The sequence below is a fragment of the Akebia trifoliata genome, chromosome 14 (genome assembly GCF_017979445.1).
Source record: "Akebia trifoliata isolate Shusen 1 chromosome 14, ASM1797944v1, whole genome shotgun sequence".
Lineage (NCBI taxonomy): Eukaryota > Viridiplantae > Streptophyta > Magnoliopsida > Ranunculales > Lardizabalaceae > Akebia > Akebia trifoliata.
In genome coordinates, this window is record NC_141388.1 from 24,822,385 (window position 1) to 24,846,472 (window position 24,088).

The 24,088-nt window shown below is 36.9% G+C and overlaps 1 protein-coding gene across 1 annotated transcript; it reads left to right on the top strand.

Annotated features, from left to right (window-relative positions):
- Positions 1-1,483: 1,483 nt before the first annotated feature.
- On the top strand, positions 1,484-23,658 carry LOC147386595 (uncharacterized). Its single transcript, XM_086422567.1, has 9 exons — positions 1,484-2,266; positions 17,532-17,717; positions 18,121-18,213; positions 20,025-20,207; positions 20,299-20,401; positions 20,776-20,961; positions 21,520-22,661; positions 22,762-23,168; positions 23,254-23,658. The coding sequence occupies exons 1-9, from the start codon at positions 2,003-2,005 to the stop codon at positions 23,312-23,314; spliced, it is 2,625 nt and encodes an 874-aa protein (XP_086278693.1). The 5' UTR covers positions 1,484-2,002; the 3' UTR covers positions 23,315-23,658.
- The last annotated feature ends 430 nt before the right edge of the window (positions 23,659-24,088 follow it).

Genomic DNA, 24,088 nt, shown 5'->3' on the forward strand with positions numbered 1-24,088 from the left:
GTGAGCTTGGGAGAAGATTTTTTCTGCTTTTCCTAAATGGATTTCTCTGAAGAGAGGTTTCTCTCTTATTTCTAAATGAATTTCTCTGAATGGGTTATCTTTTTCCATCTAAAACAAAAATCCCATTAAAATTCAGATACAAAAAAACTTAAAAACCCCCAGTAAACCACACTTGATCCAACCCTCGGAAAATCCTAACAAAGAAAGAGAGAGAAAGAGAAAAAAATAACCTGTGAAAGTGAGTCAAATTGTGAGAGAGAGGTTCTGCAACTCCAAAATGAGATAGATAGTGTGAGAGCAACCGCGGGGGTGGGAGAGAGATGGTGAGACTGTGAGAAGGGTAGTTCTTATCGAAGGGAAATCAAAATGAAAGAGTGAGAGAGGGAGTTGAAATTTGAAAAGAAAGTGTTTGTCTCAAGGTTTAACTCATACAAAACTGTAACACAGACTTATTCAGCACAAAGCTATAGCACCGTGGGACCCACAATCCTATTTTATACTTAGATTGAGCACATTCCCAAGTTGTTGGCTCAGTTGTGTGTTCGAAATTGAGTAGCTTCCGAACTTACCTTCTTGTCCATTTGGGAAACTTTCGTGATGTGAATAATTGGTGTACAACTTGATTTGGTTTGATTCGGTCTAAGGTCAAATTGGAATCAAATCGACATGGGGTCGGTTCTATTAAATAAGAATTAGAACTGAACCAAATTTCATTGGAAATAATTCAACCCAAATCGAATTAAAGTTGGTTTAATTTGGTTCAATTCGATTCTATAGATTATTAATAATCTACAAATTGTAAGTAATATTTTTTAATAAAAAAACAAAAGTAAAATTTCATACAATAATCACTAATCTATTCATAGAAAATTATTAATTTATCCACACAAAAAATATTAATCTATATCCTAATTCTTAAAATAATTCATAATAATTATTATTTACATATATAAATTTATTTATTGCATAGGAGTTCGATTCTTGGTCTAGTTCGGTTCTATACAAATTTGATCCGAGAATCGAACCAAATTGATCGGTTCTTCATTTTCGTAATCCGGAACCAAACCACAACTTGCTCCAAATGGAACCAAATCACCCCAAAACTATCGGTTTGGTTCGGTTCTACCTTGCGTCTCCTGAACCTTCGGCTAATCAATTACATCGATCATGACGTCTTGGACCTTTGAACTTGACAGAACAGATTCCGAATGGATTCACTAAATCTGTTTAGTCGGTGAGGGAGAGAGGTAAGAACGCTTTAGCAGGAGTCCTCGTCTTCTTAAGGAGAAAGAAGAGAGCTTTTACCGGATCGGAACAACAATCGATAGAAGCAGACTTGTTTTGTTCTCAGTTTGAATCAGACCAAGTGGCAACCCTAGTGAGTAGTGATTAGTAGACACCAAAAAGGTGTGGGAAACCCTACCTCTTTATGTACAAGAGTATAAATACCTATATATATATATACCGTATATAATGAAGGAGATACGGTAAGAGGGAGAGACTAGAGAGAGAGATTGCTAGTTTGGGTTTTTTTTTTTTTCCTTCTCCCTTTGAAGGCATCTCTGTGTGCGAGTGTGTACGTTTGGAAATCTAAAAGAACCTTTGATCGAACCCAAACCGTCTGAGCATCTCGTTTCCATTTCAATCTCAAAACAAAATTTCGTTAAATCATCTAGTTTTGATCTCGATTCGGAACCAAAATTTCATTTCATGAAGCCTTTCTCGTTGTTTCTTCGTAACTGCAATCACTGTTCATCAATCCCTATCTACCCAAATCGAATTTTCCCTCAAATATAGCCGTTTTAATCAGTTTCAGGCCTCTTCCAATATGTTTTCAGTCGAACCAGATGAATTCTTCCCCTAAAACACTTTGTTTCACGAATTACCGATGTTTTTTCACACCTTTTGACATCTGGGTCGTCGAATTCATTGCTGGGGCGTCGTGTTTGTGAGTAATTCTGTGTTTTTTCATTTAAAAGTTGGTATTTTTGGCTCTGATTCCATGGGAGATCTTCCAGTTTTGTCGCCAATGCCTAATGGCTGGTTAACCCAAGAAGAAGACCACCACCCCTCACTACTCTCCTTGTTGTCTCCATCCTCGTCTAACCCAAATCCATTGTCAATTGGGGAAGATTGCTGGCTGAGAGTTGAGCAAACAACCCAAGATATAATATCTCGAATTCAGCCCACAGTGATCTCTGAGCAGAGAAGGCATGCGGTAATCGATTATGTGCAGAGATTAATTAGAAGTTATCTTGGAGTAGAAGTGAGGATCTTTTCCCTTTGACTTGCTTCATTTCGTTCCTTAATTGTGTTTTATTTATTAATGTTGTAGTTTTTCTGTTCTTGATATTTAGATTCTTTAGTCTTTCTTGTCACACTTGCAATTTGATTGTGCTTTTAAGGTTATGGTTTGGGAAAGGTGGTTTATGTTTCGTAATGAGGGTAAAGAACTAGTCTTAAAAATGTACAGAAGACAGTCAATTCAATTAACTTGTTATAAATCTTCTAAGTTTGTTCATAGATGTCTCTCAAGTTTCTTTAATCAACATTCTCTTTAACTGTACATATGAAAAAAGTATAGGAGAAGTGGGTTGAAGTAGTTCAGACGTCCATTGAGTTATAATATATAAATTATTAATATTAAAGAATTGAAAATTTTGGGTAACCTCCTCATGTTTCAAAATTTCTAATTCATATAATAAATTCCAAGTTTTAATTTATATTAATATAGAATATAATTATTTTATATTTCAGTGAGAAAGAAGCATTTTATAATTGAGTACTTGAAACTTTCAACAACAAACAACCATTTTATATTTATGGAAAAATATAGCTAAATTGTTTTCATTAACTTTCTCTGCATAATACTAAGTATTACAAAAAATTGTTTATAAAACAAATCAATTCAATATCCCCCATTATTTAAAAAAAAAAAAAAAAAGTCAATATCTTCCTTTGTATGTATTACCATTTTATCTTTAATATTTTTTCTAATTGCTCCAATTATGTTACATGTCAACAGCATGGGACAGTAAGTTTTTGATAAGCTCATTCCGTGCTTCACTAGTTCCACAAGGGTTAGTTTCGTTCCTATTCGGCCTCATTTGGGGACATAAAGTACCTTCAAAGGTCTCTTTCTTTATTTGGTTGACTGCTTTAGGGAAAATCATTTCTTTGATAAACTTATGAAAATGGCTTATGTTAGGCCAAATATTTGTCTCATGTGTAGAGGGGATGGGGAGTCAATTTTTCACATTTTGATTCATTGTCCACTTCTTGAAAAATTTGGTTCATTTCTTAATTCTCTTTAATTGCTCATGGAACCATAATGTGTTTTTAGGTAGAAAGAGGTACCTTTGGTCCCTTGCCCCTTTTGCAGTATGTTGGGTAACGTGGAGGGAAAGAAATCAGAGAGTGTTTAATGTGCATGTGTTGGAGCTTTCAATAAATCATTTTGGAGGTGTTAGGGTTTATTCTTTTGGAGTAAACGAGATTTAGACTTCAAGGGGGTTTTCTTCGATGATTTTGTATTTAAATGGGACTTCTTATGCGCTAATTAACTGTGTTCTTCACTCACTTTCTGTATTGTGTAACTTGACTCTTGTATTATGACTGGTTACCTCAAACGGTTCCTTTTAATTCAATAAAAATGGTTCTACTTATAAAAAAAGATAGAAGAGAAAAAATAGGAGAGAAGAATAAAACAAAAATAGGTTTAAATAATTTTTAAAAATAAAAATAAAAATATAATTTTTTTAATGTGTGTGGCATAAGACTCGGCTAAAAGATGTACGCATCATTCACACCCTCACATTGCGTCTTGGTTTGAAATGTGTAAATGGTGGATAAGGTCTTAGACAATCATGACTAGAGCAGGGGGAGAACAACCAAGAGGAGGAAGGATTTCCTAGAGAGAAAAGGATGAGAGAGAAGGGTATGAAGTTAGGCTTCCCAATCTCTCTTCCCTTTGTTGCCCTAAGTTTTCATTTATAAGCACAAAAGGGAATGAAATGACTAAAATGCCCTCCCATTTTGCATCATCTATATTAGCCCTCTTGCACGGTGTAGAGGTTATGAAAACCTCTAGGGCGGGAAATTCTTGGTGCAAATTATGGCTATGCACAAGTAAATGAAGTAAACACAAACACTTGAGAAGGCAAGCGACATCATGCAAGGGTGGCAGTGCACTGGGGAAACATCACGCTAGGGTAATTGCACTCGGAAGCGAAATCACACTGGGAGTCTGGGGTGGTAGCACCTAGAGGCGGCATCGCTCGAAGGTAGAATCACGCTAGGGTGGCATCTCCTGGAGGCATAATTGCACTGGGGCAATAGCACCTGGAGGCAGAATCGTACTAGGTTGGCATTGCCCAAAGGCGGAATTACGCTAGGTTGGCATCACCCGGATGCGGAATAGCACAAAGGTGGCATCACCCAAAAGCCGAATCGCGCTAGGGCGACATCGCCTAGATGAGGCATCACTTAGAGGCAACATCGCGTTGAGGCGGCAATGCACTGGGGTAGTAGCTCTTGGATGCGAAATTGCATTTGGGTGGCATTGAGCTGAGGCGTCATTGCGCTGAGGCGGCATCATGATTGCACTGGAACAAAAAGATCTTAAGGATATGGGTTTAGGAATGGGTTCAAACTTGAATTTAGTACCATTGGCCCCAAGTTCATCACTTAGGTCAAGGCTCGTTAGTCTGTGTGAAGTTTGGGCTCAATGTATATCAAACCCCCGTAATTTCTCATCCACTTCTGAAAATGCTGACTTGTGGCCCTTGAACAGTGCCATATGACCAAATGCATTAGGAGCAGGAATAACAAGAATTTCCTTCACCGTTCCAGTGGTTATAGATCTTCTTGGTGTTAAAATTTTAATTTGGTCAACTAGGTTGACCTCCTCCAAATAAAGAAATCAACTTCTTTAATTTTTGTTTGTCTCACAACCAATGAAGATTCCTGCCTTGATCAGTTTGTACCCCCAACAAGTTGTTGGACAACCTTCTTATCTACAGGTCTCAATAATTTCTCAACGTCTCTGACAATCTGCATTACCAATTCCCTTGAAGGGGCCATTATCACTACTTCAATACCCATGTTCTTTTTGGGTTCTGCTGCACTGAGAGGTAACTTCTTCTGTGGACTGACCCCAGCAAGTATGGGGAGGAGATATGTCTTCCCTGAATCTGTGTAGGACTTAATTACAATATCGTGATTCTGTGAAATGGCGGGGATTGCTATGGACTGTACATTGGTAAGAACAGTAAGGCCTACCCTATCTAATCGCTCAATCAACGAAGGCGAAAGACCAAGCTCAAAAAATGTCTTAGCAGCAAATGGAGTTCCCTCGATTTCAAGTGGAGCTCTCACCCCACTGCCTTAAGTCCACTGCTTCTATTTGGCTTTGCTCTAGTTGTAGTAGGAACAACAAGACTTGAATTCAGCTGCTCAAGACATGAATTCCCCACACATGATGTGCCACATGTAATGTAGCTTTCCAGACATGATCTTCGATGGAGATAAATTCCTTTACTTAGCCTATTGCAGTACTTGTTGGGATGTCTTCAAGTCTTTTGGAGGAGTTCAGCCCATATGCTCAATTGATCAGTGTTCCATGTTGCTGCCATCCATTTCATTAGGAGATGTAATCCAACTCTCATACAAAGTGCTGTGAATAGATCCTAGGAATTCTCAGCTTTGTGACGTACAACAAAGAAATCAATGGCCACTAGAGAGGGAGAATTAACACCAAGTCAAGCTGCAATTCCACCTTCAGTGAATGATTTTAATCATCTAGTAGTTAGAAACTCGGTCTTACAGTGTTGTCCTTCGAGCTCTGGATTCCCAACTTCATGGATTAACCATGATTGAATAGCCATCAAGCATTTCATGAGATGAGCTAATAACCAAACCATAAACAACCCTCCATTAACATCATTCCTCGGAGCTTCTATAACATTAGAAATTGTCATCTGTTAGCATGTCTTCTTTCCCATTCTCACCTGAATTTCGTCAAACAATACTGTTTCAGATGAAGAAGCAACTTTGGCATTCAACTCATCTGCCTCCGTATGTCTAACATGTTCAAAAGTTTGCAAATCTTTAGGCTTTTAGATGATGTAAGTAAATCAGATGTCGGGGAACTCAAAGAAGGAAGTCTCCTTTCAACTACTTGAAACTCAAACAACTCATTGAAGTATTAAAATCTGGTTGATTCAACTCACAACCTAGTAGATCTGTCGATTTACTCCTTTGAATGGTTAGATCAATAATCCACGACTTTTTCGGTTGTAAGAGCTTTTCCATCAAACTGGCAAATCGTCTGAGCACTCGAACCAATCAAATCTGCCATTGTTGCGTATCCAGTGATTATGGTTCTGTTGTTTGGTTGCCTGCTCAACAAATTCTGGGTCTTTTCGATGGGCTCGCCAATAACATTCGTGGTACGGCCAAGGGTGACCTACAGGGCATAGGCACAGTGATGGGAGAACCAGTGTTGAGAAATCTTTGACCTCACAGAAGCAGTATTGTCCATGGGGATCGTCCTCACCATGTTCTCTTCTAAATGCTACGTGACTTCAAGTACCAAATAGATCAAATTATCCAAAACCTCTAGAGTAGTCAAGATCGGAGGCAAACCTTCCTCGAATCTAACATCTACGACAGTACTGCAGCGGCGACTGCAGTAGCGTGATTGACAGCTCGATTGACGAGAAAACAGTTTGGAGAAAGGCAATATGTAGGAGATGGTGATGGAGATCTAGGATTGATGGTTGGGGGTTTCAATGCAGAACGACGTATGGAAGATTGAAGGAGAAGATGAGACTTTGCAAGACGCCATGGATGGCTGGCAGTAGGGATAGGGTTTCAGATTCTGCAAATGCTGGAACTGCAGTCATTAGCACTGATTAGGGTTGATCCACAAAGACATCGAGTGATGTGTAGAGAGAGATTAAAGAGAGATTTTTTTAAAAAGCCACTACCATCCTCTGCTTTGACTCCATTTTGTCTTGGATGCTCAATGTTTCTGCCCTCATGAGTGTTTTCGTGGATTGGATGACTTTGCGAAAATGGGCAGATTTGACGTAGCTGTTCAAGTTCTGGATTAGGTGTCTTGATAGAAATGGGAAGCTGAACAAGCCTGATGTGAACCTTTACAATCGCTATTTGAGGGTGCCCTTAATGAGCGGAGTTTCAGTAGGTCAACCTTTTTATTTGAACAGATGCTGCAGACGAAAGAAATCTGTCGGAAATTGCTCCCAATCCTGTAGATGGGACCGAAATCTTGCTCCGTAACTTCAGATCTGATAGACTTTTCATTGGAAAACTATCAAGAACTTCTCTCACATTCTCGCCCTCTTCTTCAATCCATTATGCGAGTCACATTCCCCAACGGAGTTGCCAAAATGTAAATGGTGGATAAGGTCTTAGACAATCATGACCAGGGCATGGGGAGAACAACCAAGAGGAGGAAAGATTTCCTAGAAGGAAAAGGATGAGAGAGAAGGGTATGGAATTAGGGTTCCCCGGTCTCTCCTCCCTTTGTTGCCTGACTTAAGTTCTCATTTATAGGCAAAAGGGGAATGAAATGACTAAAATGCCCTCCCCTCATTTTGCACCACCTACAAAGTGTCTGTGTCAACTGTTTTTACATTTCTTCTTTGCACCTTAGGGCATTTTCAATGATGGCTAGAAGCATGCTTCGAGGCATATGCCTCACACACCTTTAAAAACACTGCTTGAGGTAATGAGAAAAAAATCGATTTGCTTAAGTTGAATACATGGCTCTAGTTAATTGATGGAGTAACATAATCCGTGTTGTAAAGTGCTTGTCCCATATAGTTATATGATGATAATGAGGAGGAGGCAAATAAAGTGTCTTTCATCTCAAACCAACCATCCTCTATAGCAATGAGTTCCATTTTTTTGAATGAATGGGGAAAAGTGAAAAAAGAAGGAACCACTGTGGACGTGTCTCAACACACATGAATAAATTCTAATTTCTATTGAGATATAATGCTTTTTAACCATTTTCTTTATCTTTTTAGGTACATTCACATCCAATGGTATGATTCTAACATATATATATACTAGAGTTCACCCATGCCTATGACATGGGTATCCTCTCTCAGGTTAAGGGGGTAAAAACGAAAAAAATAAAGTTGGAGGGGTATTGTTATAAAAAAATTGAGATTGGTAAAAGATGAAAAACAATAAAATGGATTAAAGGGGTAAAAGAGAAAATATAGCAAAGTTAGGGGAGGTGAAGAATGAATAAAGTTGGTCCCAAGAAACCATTGCTTGACGGAAGGGGTATTAGTAAAAAAATGGACATTAAAGGGGTAAGAGATAAAAAACAATAAAGTGGATTAAAGGGGTATAAGAGAAAATATAGTATAGTTAGAGGAAGGGGCATCCTCTTGCTGGGGTAAAAGTGAAAAAAATAGAGTTGGAGGGGTATAAATTGAGATTAAAGGGGTAAAAGATGAAAAATAATAAAGTGGATTAAAGGGGTAGAAGAGAAAATATAGTAAAATTAGAGGAGGTGATGAATAAAGAAAATAAAGTGAGTCCCATGACACTAGTTTAATTCACAAAATAGTGGATGATGGGAGGTTTGTTCTAGTTGGATTTGTCTATCACAACATTGTAGTTGATTTGACGTTTGTGTTACACACAACTATTCCAACTCCGTTGTATTTTATTATATATACTAGTAGATGCACGTGCCTATGCTCCGGGTCATTTCGTGCATTTGTTGCTTACACATTGAAAATTTTGTACTCGTTGAATATTTTGTACTCATTGAAAACCAAATGAGATATATCTTTAACTTAGAGAGTTACTATTGGCACCCAAAATTTTACTTATTACACCCCAATTTCTGAAACTAATTATCACGCCCCAATTAAAGATTAAAACACACTCATTAAAGATTATTAACTCAACTTTATCAAACATTATATCACACATTCAAACAATTTCAGTAGTTGTTTATGATTATGATTAGGCTTGTATAAAACCCTAATCCCAAAAATTAGAAATCTAGCAAAAACAAATGAGAGAACTTCAATTGGCACCCCAACTTTTACCTATTTTCAACCATTCACTTATTTTGTTTTTGTTTATTTGGGTTGTATTAAGTAAAAGGTGGGGTGCCAATAGCAACTCTTTTGTGAGATTTCAAATCTTACTAAGGATTGTTGGCAATCTGAAACACAACCGTAGATTTCATGGAAAAATATCAGATACTGAAAAAAAAAACCACTTTCTTTACTAACTTAGTAAGATTTTAAATCTTACTAAGGGTCGTTTTGCTCAAATGATTACCACATTGGCTATCCAACACCATATTCCTCTATTTTTCATGTAAGACTAAGATCCAAAAATGAATAAATAAAAAAGTTCAAAAAAAAAATTAAAAAAATACAATTGGGTTTGATCCAAGGTTTTGGAACACTTCTTCTTACACCACACAACCCTCTTCTACAAAAATTTAGGCTCTTATCTTCTAATAGATCCTGACATGAATTGTCTCTTCCGTATATGAAGATGAAGAATAAAAATCAAAACATAAATTTGATAAATTCACATCAAAAGTTAAAAAATTAATGACGAAAAATGTAAAAGATTTAGGAAGTGTTGGATAATTAGAACAAATAAATTCTTACCTTAATTGGTTTCAAAGTCTCTAAATATTTGCCAAACCATCTATGTCTAACACAAATCTTTAACAATCTACAAATTTCTCTAGAGAGCGAGAGAGGTTTCTAGGATTTGAAAGATGAAAAAGTGGGTAGTTTTTAGGTAGTTGAGGTGGTTATTAGTAGGGATTGCTCCCAACCCTTGGATCTTCCCAAATAGATCTTAGACCGATAAATATGTTGATGGGGGTATAAAGGTGTGTTTTATAAAATATATATATGAGTGCGGTTTAAGGGACAATAAGTATGGCAACAATCATGACAACAGTTTTTGTCCTATATGGGTTCGAAGTCTCAGAATGGGCTGATTTTTGGTGAGGTTGATCTCCTCGCCATAGAGATCATCCTCACAAAAAATCAGCAAATTCCCAAATATCTAACCCCATCAAAAGTGGTTTACAAAAATATTGTTGGTAATGGGAGCGGAAATGGAGCTAAAGTGTTGTATAAATCTACGATAGAAGGATACAAAGCCATGGAAGCTTCAGATGTCAAAGATAGAACTTGGAGTAGGCCAAGTCTTCACTACTTCAACCTTAAAAGGATCTACTAAAATTCCATCTTTGGAGACCACATATTCCAAGAGTACTTTTTTGGTAGCAAAAACATATTTTTTAAGATGAGCATAAAGGATTTCCTTGTGAAGAGTCTCCAACACCTATCTCAAGTGTTGCATATGCAATTCCATGTTGACACTATACACGAGGATGTCATCAAAATAAACAACGAAAGAACCGATGAAGGGGCGGAGTACCTAGTTCATCATCCTCATGAAAGTGCTAGGAGAACTAGAAAGCCCAAAAGGCAATACTAGCTATTTGAACAAAACTTCTCTGGTCTTGAAGGCGGTCTTTCATTCATCACCTTCCTAGATATGTATCTAATGGTACCCACTCTTCAAGTCAAGCTTAGTAAAGACACTTGCACATGTAGTGGATCGAACAAGTCATCCAACCGGGGAATGGGAAAACGATACTTAACCGTGATCTTGTTGATTGTATGGCTATCCACAAACATCCTCCAAGAACCATCCTTCTTAGGAGTCAATAAAGAGGGCACTGCACAAGGACCAAGGCTCTCTCCGAGGTAGCATTTTTGAAGTAAATCCTCAACTTGCCTTTTCAACTCCTCATGTTTAGTAGGACTTATGCGATAGTGTGGTCGATTAGGCAAATAAGCGCCTGGAACAAGATCAATATGGTGCTAAATTGTGTGCATCGGAGGTAAATCGGGAGCCAAATCTTTTGGAAAAACATCCTTAAACTCGTCAAGAAGTGGTTGCACCGAAAAAGGAGCGAAGGTCTCATAGGACTCTTTGGTAATCAAAGCATAACGCACTCCGGAGACTATCAAAGTGTGTAAAACTCCGTTTTGCAAGCAAGGTCTTGTTATCAAGAAGAGGGATGGGTGCAACCTCTTTCTTTGGGTAGAGGACCATACTTTTGTCATTCCATAAGAGGGAATATGTGTTTTTCTTGCTGGCATGATGCCATCTCTGTCATATTGCCACGACTTACTCAAAATTGAGTGACATGCATCCATAGGGATCACATCACATTGAACCTTGTTTTTGTAGGTGCCCCTGCTGAAATGCACCAAACACAACTTGTCTCGTTATCCTTTTGGAGCCAATGAAGCTTGTACGGAGAAGGATGTGGTTTTGTAGGAAACTTCAATATATCAACCACCAGCTGATTTAAGACATTCTCACTGCTCCCAAAATCAGTCAAGATGTGACATGCTTTTCTTCCAATGCTAGTAGTAGTTTGGATGATGTTGTACCTTAACCACTTCTTATCATGTGGCCCTCGTAGTGTGAAAGAGGTCCTTTTAACAACTAAAAGTGATTGTGCATCTTTCGTCATAATGATCTCCTTGGTCTAGAGCATCAATTTGTTGCACTTCCTCATGATCTTCCACTAGAGGATCATCAATATCATCGTTAGAACCTAATAGGACAACAATAATCTTCTTTTTGTTTGGATAATTTACAGTTTTGTGTCCAAACTCCTGACATATGTTGCACTTCCCACTAAAAGGAGCACTCTTCTCCTTGTCATCGGTCCTTAAAGTAATGCGGAACGGAAATCAAGTCAATGGTCAAGGGTTCTGATGGAAAATTTGTAATTATTTAGGTTTTCACTTATTTGGGTCTAGATTTATTGTTTTATCATTCGGGGTAATTTTATGTTAGATTAGTTATTTATTTAGTTTTCTATTTAAGCGTTTTAATTATATATTTTTTGGGCTTATTCTCATGTTTTATTGGCCTATGGTCTTAGTATAATATTTAGGGGTAGTCTAGTAACTTTACTTTGTTTTTTATTTAAGTTTATTAGAGTTGAAAAATTAGTTATTTATTTAGTATTGTAATTTTATTAGGACTCTTAGGTGATTTTCCTTATTTATAGATTGTATTAGGATTTATTGACAGAGAATGAATGGAATAAACAAATTACAGAAGTTTATGTTTGTTTTCTTTTGAATGTTGGTTCATTCAACATGGTTGATGCCACTGAAATCATTGGGGTGATTCCAAAGTAAATATCATTTTTTTTCTTTAATCTTCTTTTTATCCTCTATCTTTTGTTTATTTGTGAGAGATTAAGAAATCATCAAGAATCTTATCATCCTTTTAAGAATGCAACCTATAAATTTTTTCTTGATTCTTGGAACCTCTTTCTTGATTCTTGATTCTTAAAACCCCTTTTTTGATTCTTGAAACTTACAAACCCCCATTTTATTTTATCCTTAATCCTTTCTCACTTTTTTACCCTACAAATCTTGAACCCCTTACTTCATTAATCTCTTATCCAAATCTAATCCAAATACCCTAAACATTTCCCTAATCATAATTTCAAAATGTGAAAATTTCAAATATCCTAAATGTTCCTCTAATCCCCTAATCGTAATTTCAAAATATTGTAATTGGAAAACTTTTTGTTTTATATTTCAACATATAGCCAATTGGTATTTTGGAAACTATTTTCCTATTGTCGTCAAAATCCTTACCCAAATATTAAACTAGATTTCCCTAGATCCCATATTTTCTTTTCTCTCCTCATCGTCCTGCATCATAAAGTAGCAATCTTTGGAGTAAGGGCTAAAGTGTTATGACTTTGGTTTTTGGAATAAGAGGAAGTCCAAGGAGTGTCACTCTTGGAAAATTGCAACTCAATTAGCTGTGCCCTCTGGAAGGCTTCTGTAACACTTGCTGGCATGTATTGTAATAACAGGATTTGAATATTCTACCTTAAACCACCAATGACGTGAGATGTTTGTTGTTCCTTAGTTTCCATAAGAGTATTCTGAACAAGTAAAGACCGTTGCCTTAAAGCTTGAAGCTTGTTGTACATCCGCCTTGAGTAATTGAAAGGCACATAAGTCTTCACCATCAATTTCTTCATTTCTTCCATTTCTCCCATGTGTTATATAGGAGTTTTGTCATTGTATTTTCTAGAGTCTTTTAGTTGCTTGAACCAAGTGGTAGCATTATCAAGAAAGGGAGTCACTGCATAACCAACACGCATATCTTCCAGTAGTCCCATCAAATCGAAAATCTCCTCAGTCGTAATCATCCAATGTAGTCATAACTCGGGTTCAATAGTCCTATGGAAGGTATGCACCTCAAGTTTGAAAGCATTTTCCCACTTGTTGTTTTCACGATAAAAATGGCCATTGTAGTGGCGTTGAAAATTTTGCTCTTGTGTGGCGTTGCCGTACTCCAGAAAAACATTTAACTCCTCATGGCTAGTGTTACCCACATGATAGATTTGGGTAGTAGGGGTATAATTGTTGGTTTTGGTGGATAGGAAGGGTCATATGGAAGTAGTAATAGTTTTGGAGTTGGTCTTGGTGTTTCAAAGATGTATAATGTTGGGGAAGTCCGTAAATAATTTGGTTTGAAGGTGGTGGAACAAAAGGATTTTGTTGGGGAGTGAGGGTTGGGGAATTTTGATTTTGGCCCTAGAAGGTTTGGGGATAACTTTTGGTAGAGGAAGCAACTTGGGGATAGGAAGTGATACCTTCATCAACAAATTGAAGAGGAGAATACAAACATGTAGAGAGTTGTGAAACATCTTCAACTTGGTGAACCCTCTGTAGTGGCTATTCTAATTCGGCCTTGACTACAGATTGAATTTCACTCTGAAGTGATTTGAGTCTCTTTTCAAGAGCTTGTTTCTGCCTTCAAAATTCCTGTCTCTCTATCATTGCTTTGCCAACTCTTTGTTGTGCTTGGCTTGAATTTGCTTTAAATCCACCTCCAATTTCTCATCAATTGTTTGATGAACATAATCAAACCGAGCAATAACTTTCTCAAGTACACTACGTACTTTTCTGCGCTTAATATGTTCTATGCGTCTTCCTTCAAAAGATCGTGGCTTCTTGTACCCATCGGCATGATGGAGAACGAAAGAGTATGTCTCTAATACCAACTGATGTAGGGTAACATACTCAAACCTAGAGTTTATGTTAAAATTCAGATTCTATGGTAAAATCCCAAAAACTATGAGTAATGAAGAATCTCTATGTCAAGTAAAACAAACTAAAAACTTCAATTTAAGCCTAAGATTGATGGAAATCAATCACAAACACTAAAATTAAGAATCAATATCGGGTTCTTATGCTCCAAAAAAATAAAGGTGAAAAAAAAAGTTTGTTTGTTGGAGCTCCTTATATAGATAACTCCCTGGTAACAACTTAGAAACATTCTCCAATACTAAAATTGAAATAGAAATTAACTAGGAAAAGAAATTTTCTAAAATTGAACTAGAAACTAACTAGGATTACTTAAGAAACTTAAAAAATAGAAACTGAATAAAAGAAAGAGTCTTGAGAGAAGTTGGACCAGATCTTTGGACCGGTCAAAGATTGGACCAAGTTGACTCAGTTGGTCAAACTGAGTTGACTGGATTTTGACTTAGTCAATTTCGTTGATTTCTTCGACGCTTCTTAATTCGATGTAAAACAGATTGAGATAAGTGTTGGCAAGCCTATGTACACGATCTTCTCTTTTATGTCCTTTTTAGGGATTTACTAGAATGCCATTGATTGTTGGACTGGGTTGAATGGTGTCTGAAAACTTGGTTCTAGTGGTGTGTGGTTGAATGTCTAGGTCATCTATTAGTTGTTGCGGTCATTTTAGTCATAATTCATTTCAAATTCGGGGTGGTAAGCCTTTGTGATTTTGTTGAGGTTATTTTGCATAAGTATTTCATTGTAGTTGCAACCCATTTCAAGCTTTCTTTTTTTGCTTTACTTCATTAGTGGTTGGCTTATTGTGGCTCAAAGTTGGTTGTTGCTCAATTTTCAATGGATGCGAACTAGTCAATTTCTTTGTGTTCATTGGCTTGTAAATGAGATTAGTCGGCTTTTTAACTTGCCAAATGAGATCCAATTTAGATCAGGTTTGTTGGCACATTTTGGATCTAACAGGTTAGGGCATGCAACACAATTACATGTTGGAAAGGTGGTGGCATATATTGGGGTGAAAGCATCCCTAAGGTTAATTTTCTTTTTGTTAGTGATTTTTGGTTTTTTTTTTTTTGGAAAGTTTATTAGGGTTTTGGTTGTCCTATATTTAGAAAGAGCATGATTAGTTAGTATTTGCAGTCTTGAAGAATGTTATTTATTCAAGAAAAGTCTTGAAGGTTTTGGAAGTTTCCATCATGGTCTTAATTGTAGTAGGTTTGGAATTGGTGGTGTGCTTCTAGAGAGCCATGTGACTAATGAATTCTGATTAGTTTAAAAGGAAAATTTATAAGATGATAGTTGGATACCCTTAATGAGCTGAATGTGGAGCAATTAAGAAATAACATGTGTATAAATTGAGGGTTGTAGAGATGAGTAAAAAGCTACGAGAAATGAAAGTAGTATGAACGCGATAGTGAAAACTATAGGGGAGCGTATTGATATGGTTTGATTATGTGCAACAAGGACTTATTGTAACTTTAGTTAGATGGATTGTGCAAGTTGAAGGTTTAAAAAGAGCAAGAGGAAATCCCAAAATGGATGTGTATTGATGTAGTGAGTGCGGATATGATAGACTAATATTAATAGAGGAGGTGGACTTTACATATAGTTGAATGGTGGGACAAGATTCGTTTAGTTGACCCCAATTTTTTGGGATAAGGATTTGATGATAACGATGGTGATGATGATGATGACTAAGCCTACTTAGAGGGGATGCTTTACTTGTTATTAGATAGAAGAGATAAATGCTATTGGTTTACGAGATCGAATTGACCTTTCTTCAAGAAATGATTCTTTTCCATATCGGGAGTATATTTTTGAAGATTGCTTATGATACTCAATCTGTGTGGTGCGATGCTATGCTTATGAGACGGACAATAAATTGTGTCAGCCTGCTTCATGTATGAGGACAGACAATGAAATTTCGTGGGAGCTTAGATTTAGAAGACCCTTTAATGACTGGGAGATTGGGAGTATTGTGAGATTGATAAATTGTGTTGGTTCTCTCTCTTTGTAGAGTGTGAAGATGTGTGGGTAGGCCCTAGCAATGGTTGTTTTTTAGTTAAAGACATTTGTTCCTCCATTAATCAGGTGGTGGTCCATCAGCCTTTTCTGACGGCTATTATTTGGTGGCTAAGGTTCCCTCAAAAGTTTCTTATTTCTTATGGTTGGCCTCTCTTGGAAAAATTCTAACGTCAGAGCTAATGAAAAGGGGTTTGTTGGGTCCAATCTTATGCTACCTTTGCAAGAATGGATCCGAGTTGGTCGATCACATCCTAATTTTGCGTGATTTGGCTTAGGATGTTTGATGGCATTTTATCCCCCTTTTTTGGATTGGTGTGTTGTTTTCCTTTGTCTACCAAGAATCTCCTCACCTCTTGGCGTCAATGGGGGGCTGATTTTTCTTAAGCTAAGTGGATCCTATGGAGTATTACTTCTTTCGCTATTTGTTGGGGTCTTTGGAAGGAGAGGAATTCCATGATTTTTTAGAATAAAAAGAACACTATTCAACATATCATCATTTTTATTTGGGCTTCTTGTTCTTTTGGTGTAAAATGTTTAAGGAGTTAAGGGGTGTGTTTTTTCTAATTTTGTTAGGAGGTGGGAGTGGGTTTGTAATTTGTCATTGCCTTAGTGTTTCTCTTTATACTTGTTAGCTTTGTTCTCGTTGGATTAGTCTTCTTGACTGCCCTTCGTTTTTCTAATAAATTTCTTCTTTTATTATATAAAAAAAAAATACTGGATTTGGTCCTTGGGGTTAATTTTAGAAAATTTTCGTTCTAATCTTATCAGGAACTTTTAGTAGGGTTCTTGATGGGCCTATGCTTGAAAACTGCGATTTACTAATTTTTGTCAGTGTCTTAAGAGGTTTAATAAATTAGGATTAATCTAGAAGTTCCAACGTTTCCATTTATAGTAGTTAATATTACTAGGATTTTGTTACCTTTGTAGGGGACGGCTACCTTTTTATAAGTAAAAGGGTAAGGTCAATATGTATTAGGGCTTTGAGATTGGATTCATCATCTTTGTCTACACCTTTTTCTACCAATTACTGGACCGACAATATGAATCCAGTTTTGCCATTAACTATCATTTTGGTCTCCCTCTCTTGCCTTTTGGGATTGATTTGTATTTTCTTTCTTTTTTTAATAGAATAGTTATTCTTCTTCATGCAAGGAATGGTTTCTCAAAGATTGGTTGTGATGCTTTATGTACATGTTATAATGCTATACTCATGTAGGGGAGTGATTTCTGTGAGATTGGTGTAATGCTATACTCATGTCTGGAGGGAATTAATGTCCATCACATCAAATTAGATTGCATTTTTTAACTTCATTTTTTTTACAGGTATTCCCATTTGGGTCTGTGCCACTAAAGACCTATCTCCCTGATGGAGATATAGATTTAACTGCACTCATCAGTCCAAGTTTTGAGGCTGCTTTGGCCAATAATGTCCATGCTGTCCTAGAAGGAGAAGAGCAGAATAATGCTGCTGAGTTTCAAGTGAAGGATGTCCAATCTATTCATGCAGAGGTTATAAAACTTTAATGCCCTCAAAGAATTTATGTACTTGAAATATGTGTTTAGTTGCTGACATTACATATTTTTTGCATTTATTTTGTTCACATCTCCAGCTATCCCACATTTACTCGCATTTTCCCCCCTTCCGATTGCTTTCAATATTTTAGGACATTGTAGTGGTGATCTTCTTATGCACTTTTCCATTAATATTTATGTGTTCGTGTATTTATATTTCTTACATTCATTAATTTCAGAGATTCATAATTTCTCTAGGATTAGTTTAAGATGCTGCCAGTTTGCACATGGATAGCTTCGAAATGGTTCAATTACATCTTAATACCCTTTTGTCTTCTAGCACCTTTTTCTCCTAATATTTCTATTTTTACTATTTAGATATTGAGATTTCTGATGGCAGGTTAAGCTGGTCAAATGCCTCGTAAAGAATATTGTAGTAGACATCTCCTTCAATCAACTAGGAGGACTCTGTACATTAGGCTTTCTTGAACAGGTATGCTGTAGCCAAGACTTTTCCCTAATATTGGATGTTTAGACTGATTCACTTCTTAAGAATCAGATTAATTCATTTGCTATGTGGCCAGCTCGTTGACACATGTATTGGAAACTTTGAGAGACGAGTATTATACTACTGTGGTACAGTAATCTCTAGTGACTAGTGGGTGGTGTGTGTGCTTGCACACAATTTGCAAAATTTCTGAAGGAATATTAAAGTGGGTGTAAGGTCCCTAAGTTTGGCATGCATTTTCTTAAGACTGCAACTTATGTAGGACCGATTAGGAAAATTTGTTAACTTGAAATATTTTGGTTTCTCAGGTGTAAGGATGAAGGGGAAATGGGTTGGGATTGGTTAGAGAAAGAAAATAAGGAATTTGGAATAGGAAATTAGGTTTATGGGTGCTGATTCAAAGTTAATAGATTAAAATGAGAATAAGCTTTTACTATATTGGAAACCTTAGGGTGAAAGAAAAGAAAATTGGGGAAATACAAAATTCTAACAATACTTACTTGATTGATGTTGCAAAATTAATCCAAATGAGTTTTCAATCAATCTTTAGCTTCACATGATAAATAAGGAGCAAAGATAGCACAAAAAAACGATATAGAACTTATAAAGAAAGGGAAGAGTGAGAAGCCCAAGAATCACTCCAAGATTCCTAAATATCATTGCTAGGATTTGAGAATCACTCACTAAGGTTGCGTAGGTAGCCACAACTCAGATTTTATTCATTAGGTTTCAAAAAGAAAACAAAAGAGTATTTATATGCTTCTCTATGTGGGGTGTCCCCAAACCTAATGGGCAAAATTACAGATTTTCTCTTGACTCCTAAAGTGACTAAAAATGACCAAAGAAGATTCATAACTCCCTAACATCTTAACCAAACACTTGAAACATTTAAGGAACATAAAATAAGACTGAAAGAACATAAAATATTGATTGGACCCCACAACTAAAATTTAAAGAGACCAAAATACTCCTTGCTACTGCAAACTAGAAAAAAAAGAACCCCTTAAAAACCCAAAAAACATTCCACATCAAGGCTTGCTGATTAGCCTACTCCCTCCTAGAATAGGTCTTCAAAGGTTGTTTAAGATCCCCATCAGCAACTCATGCAGTGTGATCAATCAAGCAACAAAATATTGTAGAGTTTATAATGAGTTGCTTGAACATGTTTGTGGTCTTCAAATGCTACTTGGATGGTGGATATTGACGTGTTTAATGCACTTTAGATGTGTGCTATAACGCCTCTCCAATTGCCATATGGGACATGATGAAAAACTAATTTGTTGCAAATAATGGAGGTTTAATTTAGTTGTCAAGTACCAAATTGTCTTAAACTCTTAATAGTTACTTTTCGTTTTTTGTAATAGAATATTGGCCTGATGGGCTTTTTCACTTTAGGCATAGAGATTTTTTTAACAAGTTCGAGAACTGTTTTTAGTTGCTGGTCAAAATGAAGCTGTGCAGTCGACTCAGTTTTCTTTTAGAATAGTATGGATATGGATAAAATATTTTAATTTATTCATTAGTACTTAGCAAAGAGAAGTAAATAAAAACCCAATAAATTTCGAAAATTCAAAAGGAAATACTTATCAAAAGAAAATTTCGAAAGGAAATTATTAGATTATATGATGTTCTATTGCTACTGTTTAGTTGGTAAAGTTTCTCCCCCTTTTACAGGTTTTCTGTAACATGTTAAGCTCACCATCTCTCTCTCATGTTTTTTAGTGGACTTCTTGAATGTAAAAGTTTGGCCTTTTAAGGTACATGATTTGATATTTCTGGTTCTGCTTATTACACAGGTCGACCAACTTATTGGTAAAGACCATCTCTTTAAGCGCAGCATTATACTGATTAAAGCTTGGTGTTATTACGAGAGTCGCATTCTTGGAGCTCATCATGCTCTGATTTCTACATATGCCTTGGAAACAATGGTCCTGTATATCTTCCATCTTTTCCACTCATCTTTAACTGGCCCTTTATCGGTGAGTGCTGTAAATAAGGATTGCTGGGTGAAAACATGCACACATGAGCACATAGACAAACTCTACTAAGTACACTAGCTACCTCTCACAGGTTCTATATAGGTTTTTGGATTACTTCAGCAAATTTGACTGGGATAACTACTGTATTAGTTTGAATGGTCCGGTCAGAATATCTTCTCTGCCTGAAATTGTGGGTAAGCAATACTCTTCTTGCAAAAGAGGCTGCTTCTAAGACATTCTTGGGCAAAATGGTTTTCTCTGGTTTCTGTTTCTCTTAGAGCTCGTTTGGATAGAAAGTAGTTAGGAAGAAAGTAGCTTTTAAAAAGTAGAGTAGTTTACTTCTGCTTTTTAAAAAGTTAGGATTTTTTACTTTTTTAAAGTAGTTTTCTAAAATGAATCCAAACTTTTTTAACTTTCAAAAGTACGAAAGTTACTCTTTTATGTGTATCCAAACGGGCTGTTAATTATTTTCCGACTTATAAAGAAAGTGGGTAAATTTTTTTGTGTGTTTCCAATATGCGATTGGGTGCATTCATCTCGTTTACCTTAGATTTATTTGATTTCGCAGTTGTGACACCAGAAAATGATGGCGGTGATTTGTTGCTTGGTAAAGAATTTCTCAATAACTGTGTGAACATGTTCTCGGTTCCTTTGAAAGGGCCTGAGACCAAATCTCGGGCATTTACACAGAAATATCTTAACATAATAGATCCACTGAAAGAGAATAACAACCTAGGACGCAGTGTCAGCAAAGGTATGGTGTTTTTTCTCCCAATCAGGCAGGTTTCTGCTTATTGTTTTAAAAATATATTGATGATTGTTACTCTTGTGGGAAGACTCGGTGTATTCGCATTTGTAGTTGCAAATCTTATTAGTCAGACCTTTTTGAGCAAGGAAAGGTTTTCTGGAGTTTGATTGAAACCTTTTTTTCCCCTATAAAGTTCAAAGAAAACTTATAAAAAATAATAAATAAATAAAAAGGAAAGAAGAAACAGAAAAAAAGGAGAATATGTTGAAAATCTGAAATCTAAGTATTTCTCTCATTGAATTGTAACATTAAAAGCCTTGTGAAATCTCAATATATTTTCACCTGAGAATGTAACATTCCTTGTCTGGTGAAATATCTATAAATTTTATATTTCATGTGATGGAAACTTGGAAATTAGTGTTTTTAATATCAAAAATATTTATTCAAGAGATTCTTCCTAGAGAGGTTTAGATAAAAGTTTTATGGTGTATAATTTCTCTCATTTCATTATCTGTGTGTGCTATTTGTTAATCAAGTAATGCTGTCCCAACCATTCTCAAACAGGAAATTTGTGTCGGATACGTAGTGCTTTCACATATGGGGCAAAGAAGCTTGGTCAGATCCTTTTACAACCAAGTGAAAGTACCGCCGATGAAGTCAAGAAGTTCTTCATGAACACTTTGGATAGGCATGGAAACGGTCAGAGGCCTGATGTGCATGATCCTTTCAGTAATAATGGGACCGGTCCTGCATCGTCAAAGTCAGATTTTGAGGAAAGCAGAGAGGATAAGACAGTTTCAGGATCACTATATACTGGAATCAGTGACATTAGAATATCGGGAATAGAAAGAAAACCCACAACCATACTTGCAGATGAGCCCCAAAGACATGCTATTCCTGTGGGTAACCTTTCAGTACCATTGAAGATTGATGATTTAACAGATGGGGTTGCAATTTTGGAATCTCATCGAGCTGTTGATGCTAAAGACCTTGTTGACTCCACAACTCAAAGTCTGAGATTCAATGAGGAGACACCTAAATTTCAAATTCCGAGTAGAGAAACATATACTTCCTTGCTTGCAGGACCACATCTCTCTCTGTCCCACACATTTCCTGAAAATCAGGAGATTGGAAATCATAACCAAGATAAAAAAATGTCGGAAACTTTTGGCATCTCTGAGAACAAGGCATCCAATTGGGTATCACGAGCACCTGATGAAGACGTTGGCCTTGTTTCATGGCATCATCCAGTAGAGAATGAGTTGGCAACCAATAATATAAGTTATTCATGTCCAAGTGCCTTTCCCTCGGAATATTTTTCTCCTCATTATAGGGAAAGTGACTGGGAGGGCACTGTTGGAAGCCCTAAAACTCTCAACCCTTTGTCGGACCTTAGTGGGGACTATGAAAATCATCTTAGGAATCTGTGGTATGGTCGATGGTGCCTTGATCCTACTATCTCTGAGTCTGCCCTTCCTATTTGTTTGCCTTCTCCTTCTCACATGAGGAGCAAGAACCCATGGGAGACTGTTCGTCGGTCGGTGCAGTTGAAGCAGAATGTGATTCCTACTAGTATGAATGTGAATGGTATCGTCCAAGGATCCCCGTTTTACCCTGCAAACTCTTCCCTTGTATCTGGTGCCAGCGCTTTTAGTTTGAAAGAAACAACAAGGCCTCGAGGAGTGGGAACCTACTTTCCTAACATGGTAGTAAACTCATTTCAAGGCACAATTTCATCTTTGTTTTGAAATTTCATTTTGTCACTTCTTTGGATTCTCCTAATCTCAAAATGCCTTTATTTTGCAGAACCATCTTTCAAACAAGGACATTCCTTCCCCTGCGAGGGGAAGGAATCCTACCCCGGTGACTCATGGTCTATTGCCGAGATCACCTCATAACAATGGCCGAGCCGCCACACTACCTGAGATAAAATCTCCCGAAAAAGCCAGTCAAGAGTCCTCACTAGAAGAATTCCCGGCTCTTCTAGTTTGCAGTAAGCCCAAGCCTCTCAGGTTGTTTCCTCATGCCAATGAAAACTCACTCACAACCGAGAAATTTGAATCCGGGTCTTTTGGGTGTCCTTCAGTAAGTACACCACCCTTGCCAGAAGTGTCCCAACCTGATTCTAGTACTTCACAGGACTCTACATTGAGCCTTCCGTCAGTGGAAACAGAGAGACCCGGACCGACGATGTCAACCATGAATTCAGACAGGTATGGGAATTTTATTTCATGAAAATTTAGTTTGGTGCTCAAGAACATAATTAGATGTTAAATTTTTTGTGGTTGAAACCTGCAGGGTTGCAGCACAATTATACCATTTGAAAGATGAAAAGGACTTCCCTCCTTTGTCTTCCTGAGTGTGCTTAGTAAGTGATGTCTATACGTATATAGATAGAAAAGATACATAGAGACAATCAACAATATATGCTAACAAACCAGCCTGAGCATGAGTTTTCCGTTGCCCCGCCTCAATCGTTTTGATGCTTCTAAAGACATTACAATTTTCTTCAGATTCTGGTGCAAAAGGCACTTGTACATTCTTTTTCTTTCCCCTTCATATGTGATGCTTTTAATTCGGTTTTGCATTTTTGATTTCCTGCTTCCCTGTAGGTGATGATGAAAGAAAAAGATTGGAATTTTACATGTACTTACGTTGAAACATGTGTTTTTCTTAGGAATGATGTGGCTTTAGGTGTCTTTATATTGTACCAGAGTTTTTTAACTTTCACAGTTAGTGTTGCACACAGGCAAGCAGATGTCGATGACTTCTGCTGACTTAGCAAAGTTCCCTACTAATTATTTGCCGCACCACCCTTGGTGTGTTCTTTCGAAGTTGTCGACTTTCAGGTCTGGAACTGGTGAAAATTTGATCAATATGACTAAAATAGGCTTGTGGATTTGGCCAGTTTTGGACCTGAGTTAGTTTTGACTTCGTCTTTAATGTAGCATTTATTTAGAGAAAGGCAATTGGACAGTTTTGACACTTTTTCACTGCAGTCGCGTCATGAAAACATATAGAGCTTTTCATGATGTACCCGTCTTTACCAAAAATGATTTATTTTTCGTGGGTGTGTGCATCTTTCTAAATGGTTCGACAGCTTTGTTGAAAGATGTTCTCTATCTAATGGAAT